Source organism: Aphelocoma coerulescens, chromosome 15, assembly GCF_041296385.1.
Source record: "Aphelocoma coerulescens isolate FSJ_1873_10779 chromosome 15, UR_Acoe_1.0, whole genome shotgun sequence".
Taxonomy (NCBI): Eukaryota; Metazoa; Chordata; class Aves; order Passeriformes; family Corvidae; genus Aphelocoma; species Aphelocoma coerulescens.
In genome coordinates, this window is record NC_091029.1 from 9,888,549 (window position 1) to 9,901,109 (window position 12,561).

General features: G+C 37.9%; 1 protein-coding gene across 7 annotated transcripts in view; it reads right to left on the reverse strand.

Annotated features, from left to right (window-relative positions):
* The window catches only part of GNAZ (G protein subunit alpha z), a 66,707-nt gene that overhangs the window by 15,708 nt on the left and 38,438 nt on the right, over positions 1 to 12,561 (reverse strand). For 6 of the 7 annotated variants that reach the window (XM_069030549.1, XM_069030547.1, XM_069030548.1 and 3 more), the window contains one exon: positions 10,488 to 11,766. In XM_069030549.1, the coding sequence (XP_068886650.1) occupies positions 10,488 to 11,210 (723 nt within the window). In that variant the 5' untranslated portion in view covers positions 11,211 to 11,766. Of the gene's footprint in view, positions 1 to 8,265; positions 11,767 to 12,561 lie in introns of those variants that run through there. The other variant, XM_069030552.1, reaches the window with a different exon arrangement.

A 12,561-nucleotide genomic window follows, 5' to 3' on the forward strand; every position in this document is an offset into this window, starting at 1 on the left:
ATTTTTAAAATATAAGTTTATGAAAACAAACACTCCAATGTGTCAAAATACTGTCACTTTTAGTAGTGGAGGTCAAGAATGTGGTATTGACTTGTTTGCATGAAATTACTCTCAAAAAAACATGCAAATCATAAGGCAGATGACCAGTGCATACTAATGAAGATCTATCAAAATGTTTATTGGTCTTTATCTAGAAAATCAGCATGACTTCTGGCATGTTTATTGGTAAATCCTTTTTTTGAAAGACATTCAAACAAGGGTAACATACCAGCCTGTTAAACCTATTATCCAAGCTAGCTCTGTGTGCAACAAATACTCCAAGATATTTTTATGCTACAAAAAGTGTTTAAAGAAGTATCTCTTTCAAGGACATCTTTTTTTTAATAAGCCATACACCTCTGGAACTGGGAAAAACAAGACAGAACAAAGATTAAGCCGCTGATGCAAGTTGATAGAACAATCAAGACATAAAGCCCTCATCTCCAGTGCTCTACCACAGAAAAGGAACATTTTAACACAGAAAAGTTTAGGAATTGTTGTTGTAGAGTCACTGCAGATATACTATTTTGACTGCATTTATGAAGTTTAATAATTAAAATTTAAAAAATAATACACACCCTTTCATACACAATTCTGTATTCTCATGCTGCCATTCAGGGCTCAGCTCTGGGGATTGGGCTCCTTCCTGAATGGCAGTGTGTGACATAAACACTGAATCAAGAGGAGCACATCAAAAGGAATAGTAAGGATTTAGAGGAAGCATTTGTCATCTGATGAACAACGAGAAAGAGCAGCAGGACACAAAACAACTATTGAAGGAAAGATCCTTTGAGGATACATTAGAGGATTTAGGCAGCAATGGCTCAGTCATTCTTTCTGGAAGGTGCATTTTTCAGTCATATTACACTTCTATTTTTTAAAAATTTATACTCTTTCTCCCACCAGAAATGCCACATGCCCTAATCAGAGCTGTATGACACAGATACCACTTTACCACTTAATTTTAAGAACAGTGGAGATATTTTATGTCCAGGATTTATTACCGTGGAAAAAACCCATTGGTTTCCAGCTTGCACTTTCAGATAATAATGTAATTTCCCTATTGTTCAGAGGATAATCATATTCATAACAGAGAAAGCGTCCCTATTTATATTGTACCTATACATTGAGCAATACGACAAAATGCATATAAAACTGACTTCTAAATAGGAAATTCAGCTTTATGAGTCAGAAAGCAAGGTATCATCCAGGATCTATTTACCAATAAAGGAAACAATTGAGAATGTGCAGTATTAATAAAGAAAATTCATACTAATAAAAATTAGCAATTTCCTCACAGCAACTAATGAATGCGAAGAGCACAAAAATACAGAAGTATTAATCAGGAAAGCAAAGTACAAAGAATTAAAATATGGAGCCTGGTTTTGCTCATATTAAAATCAGTGACAATATTTTCATTCACTGTTGTTTAAAAACTACTGTCAATAAAATGAAATCAGCATCTACAATATAATCTGCTGGAATTCTGTACAATTTCCCATACTTCTTCTCCAGTAAAACAAAGATTTCAACTATTAAGCTACATGTATGATGATATAAATATGAGGATTTTCATCATCTAGTTGTATATTTCACAGGACTCTATTAAACCACTACACCCATCCAAGCCAGGAGCAGACATTTTGCCAGGCAGGTTCTTCCCCACTGGCTCATCTTGTGGCACATGGGGACAGCCTGCCCTGTTCCTGTGCCTTTAAAATTTCCTTCTTGAAGAACGTCCAGCTTTCCCGAACTGCTTTGCCCTTCAGGACTGTCCCCTCAAGGGACTCTGTCAACCAGTCTCCTAAGCAGGAGAAGTCCAAGGTGTCAGTTCTGCTGACCTCCCTTCTTACTTTCTGAGAATTGAAAACTGTCATTTTGTGATTTCTGTGCCAATGCAGCCTCCAAGCAGCACATCACCTACCACCTCCCGTATTCCTTCTGAAGAGTTTCTGGCCACCTATTGCAGCACTTCATTTGTGCCAGTCATGGCACTACGTTTCTGTGATGGCAACTATGTCACAGCTTTCCCGCTGTGCAGTGGCTTTCAGCTCCCTAGTTTGTTGTCCATGCTGTGGGTGTTGGTGTAGGTGCGCTTCAGTTGAACTATTGATCTCACCAACTTTTGGGAGGGGAACGAGCACTCATTCCTACACATGACCATTGTCAGGCTTTTCTGTGGCTTCTAACAGATTAATGACCTTTATGTCTTTGCTGCACCCACATCAGCCTTAGCTTCCAGAAAAGGTGGCTCAGCCCCTTTCCTAAAAAAAAATAGAATTAAAATCCCCACTATTTCAAGCTGGTATTTATCCAACCTAACTTCCAGCCGTTTGTTCTGACTTTGCCTTTCTCTGTTAGATTACATATTTCTTTAAATATTGAGCATTTTTTGTTCCTTCAGGTATTTATACACTAAGCAGGTATTTCACAATCTTTTTAGCTCTACAAAACTAATTAACCTTTTGAAACCTTTTAAAATGCTGTGAGTCTCAGTCTGGATTGCTGGATAGCAATGACAGCCAAATGCTCTGCGGAACACTGCCTCCAGGACATTTTAGGCACAGCCACAAAGCATTTACTCCTGTCGACCTTTCATTTTATTTTTTTTTAACATATCTTTAACCTCCTTTGTTAACCTATCACATTTCCAATTCAAATGGACTGTTTTCCTTTTTCCATGTGTGGGTTGTTGGGAGGGTATTTATTTATTTTTAATTCCTGCTTTCATTTGATTTCTGAAGAACAGCAAAGGCACTATGCAAGCTCTTACTAGAACCATCCCTCTCTGTAGCACTGCCAGGAGAATCCATGCTATCAGACTACACCTAATACAGGCTTTATAAAAATTAGTGTACTCTGACAAGTCAAATGACATCCCTTGTCAGTATTATCAGGGCGCTACTGCATAAATGTTTACACCAGTGGAATTCCAACTGATTTGGGGAAATATTAATGGAAATAAGCTCATTGCTATGTCAGAGTTGCAGTAGGAAAGCTCAGGCTGCTGGAAGCGCTGGGAGCTTTGGCAGGACACAGCTGAAACCCATTGTCAGCTGCTGGGACACCCCAGTGCCATGCTGCCAGGGAAACAGCAGAGGGAGAGAACATCAGGGTGTTAAACTGGAGGGCCCGGCTGTCCTGGAGGAGGTGCAGCACATGTCTGACATACCACCCTGGTGTTCTAGAAAATCAATTTAGTCACAAGCTTTCTCCCCATAACTGATAGACTGATGGATTCTTGCTTCTCATTTTATGCTAAATTGTCTTAAACTATTATCAATAGTTTATATCTTCTGATGGTAAATGGCTGGGAGTTGGTTCCTGTATGCAAAGTAAAATATGGCAAATCAGCAAATAATGAGAAAAAGTATACAGAGTATATGCGGACTGTGTATTTTAAAAGCAAGTTGTTTCAATCAGCTTAATAATGGAAAGAAAGGACAGTATCAAGCTTAAATATCTAAAAAATAAGTGACAGGAGTTAGAGAGCTGAATTAATTGGAGTAGAGGAGTTATTCATTGTCTGCTAATTTTGAAGTATAATCAGGGGACACTGTCATTGGTTGACAAGTTAAAAGTTTAACTGAGCGTATTAATAGCTTTCAAAAATGCATTTTGATGCTTAAAAATCTTTCCCAAGATACAGACATAGGTATTCAGTCTTGGCAGCGCACAATCAAAAAAAGAAAAAAAGGCTGAAAGCAGTAAAACTGCAGCAACAAGCACAAAGTACTAAATCTCTGTAAGTGTACAGGATATGTTTAATATCCAAGCTTATTTAACATCTCAGTTAATGAAAGAAAGAGTAACTATAGTCACAGATAACACTACATTAAAACATGCCATAAACACAGGCCAGGATTAAGACAACAATATAGCAGAATTAAAATTCATTTCAGCTGCATGCCAAGTCACTGAGATTTTTAAAAATTCATTTAAGTAATTAAATTCAAGGATTTTGGAGAATTGACAGAGAGTAGTCACTAATTATCCTTACAAAGAAAACAAGCAAAATGAGTTTCCAATTGGGATAAGTTTTCCATCCACAGAATATTTTCAATGCAAAAAAAAAAAAAAGGAACAAAGAAAGTGTATCCAAAAGGCTCTAGTCTAGATTAAGTACCACTTGAAACTGCCCCATGAAAATATTTCTAGATACGGTATGGCGGTCAAATATTTGTATTTGCAAAACTTTATAGCTTAAATAAAACTGACCACCTCTACAGACACCTATAAAAAAACCCCTATATTTTCTTAAGCTGTAAAGTTTCTGTCAGGGCCTAGAATGGCTCCTTTTACCAGTGCCATTCAACTCAGCCAGAACATCCTGATAGTATAACCACCAAGTGTTTTTGACAGTGTTGCATCTAGTGTAAAAGATTATTAGGATGATTACCCTGTAAGGAAATTAGTATAAAGGCAGTAGACAGACTTAATAGTAAATTTTTAAAAAGAGAACCTGATGAATCTTGTAGCCCTCCAAGAACAAGAATGCTCAGGGACCAGTCCATGGACAATGCTGACCTGACAACGTAGTTGATTTGACCTGCAATCTAAATTACTGACTTGTAATAATGGAAGAAAGTTCTGAAAAATTCACTACCACCAAAACTCACTCTGAAGCTGTATGAACAGCAAGGATCCTCCTTTGTTCCAGCATTTCTGCTTGTTTTTAAGGCTAATTGGGCTCCACTACACTCTCCAGGGTTAGCATACCACAGAGAGTTATTACAGCTTATACACTTAAAAATAACCCAAAGTAGCTGTTTTTCTAGACCAGGATGTAATTTTCCTTTTTTTCATGTTGGCACATTCCTATTCACTGTGATTGTTAAGTAGACAACATACAGAATTATGAGAGATGATATCAGCACTTCTCTACACTGGATTGATTCTAAGTTTCGAAACTCACATTATTCTTTTCGTGGCATTGGACTTCAAGTGGGATCTAGACCCCTTACAATACAGTCAAGTGAATTTCCAAGCTTCATCTATATCATCAATGTTTCTCATGTGTCTTTTAAAAGTTGCTCAGTTTATTGTAAAGTTCGCATAAAAAGCTACATATTTTCATCTCAAAGAAGTAACACTGATTGCCTGAACTATGCCACTCTACTTCATATGCATTAAATTTCAGAGAATCCAATTAACTTGTGAAGATTAAACCTCTAAATGTCCAGGAAGCATATTTTCCATAAGGCTAGGCTAGGCCTGTCACATGTGTCTCACAGCCCTAAAATTATGGGGCATTCCTTACTGTTCAAAGGATTCTTCAAGGAAAAATTTAGAATTTGCTTTTAAGTAAATGATTTGCAATATAGTCATCTAGACAGCTGTACATAAAGATGACAATATGCTGTCAAAGAACCTTGTATTGCTTTGGTATATTCCTCTTCTAACTCCTGTCATTGCCTTCCCATAACCAGTTTTCCGATTTCACTTGTATCTTTTCTATGACAATATATTTGGGAAGATGTTCATGGCTTTCCAACCCTGTTGAGAGAGGCAGAGACATTCAGGTCCTTTCTTTCACAAACTGATTCTTTATCCAATTGATATTATCCAGTGTATATGATCAGCTCTTCTGCCTGTCAGTGTCAGTGGCTTTCTGACTCATTACAGTTCTCCCAGTGCTTGACAGGTGCCTTGTGTTCATGTGTACTATGCTGGTGGCTGCTTTAACCCTGCAGTTGCAGAGCAAGCTTTACTACCTCTACATTGATAGGCATTACTGTAATTCAGTTGGGTTTTGGTTGGGGGCTTTTCCTTCTTTTATAGTTTGAAGAACAGTAGTGTTACTGGGTAACTGAGATTTTAACTTAGGTTCTGTTTATTAATCTGTCAATACCCATATCTTTCCACCTAAGAACTATTCTGAGCCTGAAGTTCATAGGATATTTAGGAGCATTCTGCCACTCCTGATGCCTCAATGTTTTATTTACCTTAGTGCTATAATGCTTGAAATTAATTTAAAAATCACAGCAAAACACCTTACCTAGTCTAAGAGTTTTGAATACAGCCAGTCACAGAGACCAAAAAAAGAGTTACATAATTTCTCAGGCATTTGTCATAGGGGGATTTGAGCCACTGCCTGCTGTTACCTTAATGCACTGGGAAATTCAGTCATCTAATTCAGGTGTAAGTCTGACAACCGGCACTGGATACCAAAGCAGATAAATACTGTCCATTAGTTCCATGCCATGGTTTTCCAGAACACATAAAAGTCTTTCTGTTGTTGCCCCTGTGAATTTCTGCTAATTAAGCCTACTGCTCTACAGTGACAGAAATTCTTATTTATCTGTAGGTTTAAATACGGGATTGTCTTAGGGATTAGTCTATTGACATGAAATAGATAAGCCTCACTGGAAAGCTTCACAGGCTTTTACAATCTGATATTGGTATCTTCCTGCAATCACACAATGGCATTAGAATGTGTCTATTTTTTATATTCCATAGTGTGACACATTATCATATTTATGACTTTTTTTTCCAACTAGAGGAAATAATTTAGTGAACACACAGACAGAATTATTTGCCTATAAAGTTACTGTTAGTATCTGAAGTTATATCTGAAGTTAGTATCTTTACATAGAATGTAAAGTTCAGGGTATGGCAACAAATCCAAAATATGAAAAAATGCTGTCCTGTGTGTTCTATGTGAGAATATCCACATAAGGAGCATACAGTTATAATGAACAATGTAACCAAAAAGAAATCTTTAGACTTGAAAGAATATCTAGTAAAAAACCTGAAAATTGGCAGTTGATCAATCATTTCCTGTTATGTATATTGGTTATTTTACTGCTGTTTACCTATTTTAGAAGGTACATGCTTGGATACAAGTCCTGAGGCTGGAATTGTGGTGTATTACTATATAAAGTTAAATTTTGGTAAAGGACTATATATATTACTTTCTTAAGCGAAAAAAGGCTAGAATTTCATTTGCAGTGCTGAAAGATTACACACATGAATGCTGAAGTCATCTAGGCTTTTCTCCCACACAAACTTCACTCTGAAAAATCTTGAAATGGAAAAGCTTCATAAAAAAATTGAACCGTTTAGGTCAATCTTTTTCTAGGATTCCCAAGTGACTTAGTTTGTCAGAAAAACGTTTTCTGACATGATGTTTTACCACTGATAATAACAGGTGCTGGAAGGGCTATGGGTACATGGATTACAATTTCCCCTCTGTCCTGACTGTTAGTATTAGCATTGCAGGAAAAGAGCTGCATGCCAGAAAGGATTTTTAATACCCTGTATTACTCAAAAAGCTGAACTATCTGGAAAGGCAAATAAGCCCCTTAAGTATTTGGCCTCAGGGAAAAAAAAAAAAAAAGGAAGAAAAAAATGTTACCAATGTTGTTTACTTGATAAAAGAATTCCTGGCAGAAACAGGATTTCTGTTCAGAATTCATACAATTAACATATGACAGAAGGCTTCCCAGTTATTAATAGATAATTGAGAGGTTCCATTATGACCCCAGCAATTAATGTTGCATGAAGCCTACTCCAGCCTGAACTGTTTGCTGAAGCATTTTGGCTTTTTCATCTGCATCTTCTTTTTAACAAGATACTAAAAAAATAGTTTCAAAAAGCCTAAAATTTAATTTTTATATTCATTTGCAGTGGCTGTAAGAAACGGAATAAAAATTACTTGTTACCTGCAAGCAGTTTTCCTCTAACATCCATATTTATAAAATTACTGAACTAGTGTCATTTTTAGATCTGCACAACCTTTACTTGGTATCTCCTGCACCATGTGACTCTCTTGTGACTACTGACCTCAGGAATTCTCAGGCACATACTCATGTGTAACTCAGTTCATTATATACTTTAGTATTGCATCTCTGAAGTGTTTCTAATAATCTCAAACCCTGTTGCAGCTACAGGCTGTGGAAGAAAACCATCCATGAGAATGTATAGCAAGACAGAACTGGACAGATGGGGATACTCACAAAGAAACTGCAAGAGTGCTTTTCATGGTGACAGGCAGCAGCACTAACTTTTGAGATTATTTAACACTCTCTAGCACACATTAATTTAAGGAGAAATTTAAGGAAAGATGAGACACTTAGATATTAACGGGTAGTGCCTTCAAAGTGCAGGATGCAACATGTAAGAAGGCAAAAAAATGATTGTTTGATAATTTAACATTATCAAAGACCAGAGATGGCATCTTAATATGTAATAAAAGAGAATGGGTCAATCAGCTGCTAAGGGCCATGAAAAATAAAACAAGTAATTTATTTGACATAATAGAGAAGAAATCAGCGTGGGATATAAAACCTTAAGGCAACCTTCTCAGAGTGCTGGTCAGGAATAATAAGCATACAATAAATCAATACCAATCCAAAGGTATTTTAAAAACCAATTTGCAACTGTGTCAAAAGAAGAGGTGGCTGTTACATGGTTGAGTCATGCTAACTAGCTATGGTACATGGAATGATAAATCTATATTTATTACGTTAGGTAGGGTAAAAAAGCCTCCCAAGACAGTGTAGAAATGAAACCAGACACAGATCATATTTCCAGATAATCCTAGATAAGCAGGAAAAGTATTGTTACAAGGTGACAGAGGAAAACACACAAGGTGGAGGAAAAAAGGGAACTGGAATTCTTCATTTATCTTTCTCTTTAGTAAACAGCTAAATATCATATACGTTAAACAGACAAGTAAAAAAATTGGTTTGTCCAGTTCCACAAACTGTCAACTCAGGTGATTTTGTTCCTGGACGTGATGTTACCCAGAATAAAGCATATCAGGAGAAAGACAAAAGCCCCTGAAAAAGTCAGCCTTCCCCTTCTGTTATTTGTTTTCAGGCAGGATAAATTTAACTTAGTCACTTCAAATTACACACAAAGGAAAAGTTGTCCAGGCAGCTGATAGTTCAGGCATTATTTTTGTTCTCCCTTCTGCACACTGGTGTCACTACAACAATCTCACTATCAGCAGACTTCACGACTCAGCTATAATCAGAACCCACAGTGTGCAGAACTGGTTTTCCCCTCATTTTTTACCATGTCTGTCAATCATTACTTTAGTGCATCTGCAGTAAAGACAGAGTTCATGCATAGCATTTCTCCACTCCTGTCAACAGGATCACAGAAGTTATCATATTCATACAGATCATTTGCTCAACTTTCACAGTTTATAAATCAGCCAGATTCTTACATGCTCTCTCAAGCAGTAAGTTATGTTTGGCAGTAGACTAGTTTTATTTAGCAGTTCTCTTCACCATAGATACTACACTAAGAAGCATTTTACACTCTGCAACTCTATAATTTGTAGGGCTTTTCTCATGAGTGGCAGTCTCAGTGTTGCAGTTCCAGTAACATACCGATGTATTGTTGGACCTGTATGGACCAATGTCCATAAGGATTTTTCAGAGTATATTGATTTTTTTCTGTTTCAGGTAGCACTTTTTGATTTTTAAACCTGAACACCAAGGCAGGAAAAGTCAAAAGAATTGCAAGAAACTAAATAACTCCTAGTCAGGGTCTAGATGTAAAATACTTTTCCTAATATGTCTGAAAATAAGGAGAAAGAATTAGTGGCAATGTTTCTCTCATGTCAAGAGGAGGTTACTAACCAAGAATCAAATACAGAACTCTGTTACAATAGGGAGGCACTAATGCCAAGACAAGAATCTCCAGATAATGAAGCGTAAGTCCACACATAGGACAGTGGAATGGCTCATCAGAATAGTACAGAGAAGAAAATAGAAGAGCAGTTTATAAACTGTAAAATCACTGCAGAAGATAGGAATAGGGAAATATTATCTATGTGATAAGATATACCAACAAAACTGTATTTGCATGCTGTGAAATCCAGAAGCTAACAACATTAAAGACTATTAAATGGGAATAGCTGTTCTTCAGACAAGGCAAATCAGCCATTTAACCAAAAACAGTCAAAGAAAATTTTAAATATAAAAATGTCATATTAATTCAAAACCATATTTAATTACTTAAAAAAATTAGTTTCATCCCAAATTCCTATTGAAAATTCTGGGGAAAAAAAAGGCAGGGCAGGGGGAGGAGATTGTTACTTTTTATTATTTTACCTTCAACATTTCCGAGGACCTGCACACATGGTGTCCAAATGAACCATCCCTGTACACCAGGATGTCACCACTGCCTGCCTTTTTAAGTGGTGTTTGAAGTAACAGTTAACCATGTAAACATTTAGTTAAAAGGCACCAAAAAAATAATAAATTCGCTGTCATGTGAGGAGCACCTCAATTTCCCGAAAGTAACATTAAATAACTAACTATGTTCAGCAGGGAAAACTATCCAAATAAAGGAGCCATAGCTTCTGGGTTTTCCAAAAGGTTGGGTATTACTGCCTTGGGAGGGAAGGAAGGAGGGGGAGATAAAAGACCACAATACTGGTGAAGGAGAAAGGAGAAGAAGGAAAGAGAAAAAGGAGCAGAAGGTGTACTTACTGTTTGGTTATCTTCATACAGCTTCAAGTCATACCCACTCAGCTCCACACAGAAAATTATTGCTGTAACCCCCTCGAAACAGTGGATCCACTTTTTGCGTTCAGATCTCTGTCCACCCACATCCACCATTTTGAAAGTCAGCTCTTTGAAGGTGAACTTATTTTCTACAATCCCTGTGGTCATGTCCCGAGACCGCAGAATATCTTCCACTGTGGGGATGTAGTCCAGAGCTGCGATCCGTTCCAGGTCGTTCAGGTAGTACGCAGCGTTATCCTCCAGGTGGTACTCGTTGGAGCGGCAAAAACACTCCTGCACACCAGGGTCTGCCCAGAGCCTCTTCATCACCCCCAGGAGCTCCGGGGTAATCTCACCTTTGCTTTCAGCTGGGCCTGTCAGGGCAAAAAGCTGCACTGCATCATATGCTCTGTCAGGATTGTGAAATTCTATCTTAAGGGTGGCCAGAGCCCGAATGATACGTGTGAGAGAGTCAATTGCATTATAGATAATCAGAGGTTTGTATTCCTTACAGGCCTCCAAGTTAAAACCACCACTGTGAATGATTTTCATCTGCTTTACAATAGTACTCTTCCCAGAATTGCTGGTGCCCAGGAGAAGGAGTTTTATCTCTCTCCGTTGTCGCTGACTTTCAGAGCGCAGGTGGCGGTCAATCCTACGGGACCGCCGCGCTGCCTCTTTCTCCTCAGAGCTTTGCCGACATCCCATGGTACAGCAGGCAGTTACAGAAGGGAAAGGGTGCAGATTGTCTCACTCTGTTGGCGTCTCTCAAAAAGATCTGTGGTGTCTTTCAGTTCTTGTGCCAGGTACAACCTGAATGGAAAAAAGGTTGCTATCCAGTACCTGATGATCCCCGATGCCTACAGACACCTAATTGAGTTCCAGCAGGGGTGCAAACACATGTAGATAGGCAACCACAGAAATAGTCTCTTCAGTAGATCTCATGGCACTCCCCTTTCCAGTGCATAAACTGTGGCACATTCCTGTTAATGATGGGACACTTCCCTTTGCCACAGTTTGTCTAGAACCATCAAATACCCTTTTCTGTTCTGCATAATTATTTTGCTGCCTTCTGTCCAAAGGTAAGAAGCCACACTTTCGCCTTCTCTGCTCTAGCCTTTTCTTCTGATTGTATTCTCTGGTTGCTGTGGTGATGCTGCAAGATAAAGCTGAAGCTCTTTTCACTGATACTGTGCTTGTTTTGTTTCTCTTCCCCCACTTCTTCAGCTGATCCAGTTCAGCTCTGTAAATCTGTGCTTTCCACCTGCCAAACAATGGGAAAAGAAATGAATGAGAGGCTCTGCTTCCTTGCAGCAAGCCACTCACTTTCTCCTCCTCTTCTAGGCTTCTAAACCTTTTAACATGCCAAATGGAAAATACATATGGAAAAATTATGTAAAGAAAAGCAAATATCTAAAATTATAGTAAAAGCATAGGGACAGCTGAAGCTTGCAGAGTAAGAAAATGTGGTTTCTGAACAATAGAAAATCAAATCTCCCTTTCAGCCTTCTGTGTTTTATTATCCAAACCTACGTGAAAACAAACAGTGCTGAGCTGTGCCCCAGTTTCTCCCTCAGCAAGAGCTTATGGCAGTGCTTTTCCTGCACAGTTCTGTTCTGACTGGTTTGTCTGAAGTAGAAAATGGAAGACTCGCAACTACTTTTCTCAGCCTCTCTATTTATATCAATATCTTGTACTCAGACAGATGTCCTCCTGAGTTTTCTTTCATCTTATCTATTTCCACTGAACATTTAAATAACTAAATTAAAAAGCAAAATATGCTGATCAACTTCGCTTCATGAATTTGAGAAAGAAAGAGTTACTGATCTTTGTAAAAGCTCTTTTTTTCCCCTTAGAGCACAGTATTGTTAAACACAGTGCCTGCATCTTGCTTAATCAATAAAGAGATGCACTACCACAGCAAGCCACAGTAAGGTTCTTTCCATAGCCAAGCTAAGTGTTAATGAGCCTCCTCTCCTTCCATTTCAATACAGGAAATTCTGAGATGCAATAAAAGGCAGCAGTGACTACAAGGTGAATTTTTCATACAAGAAGCACA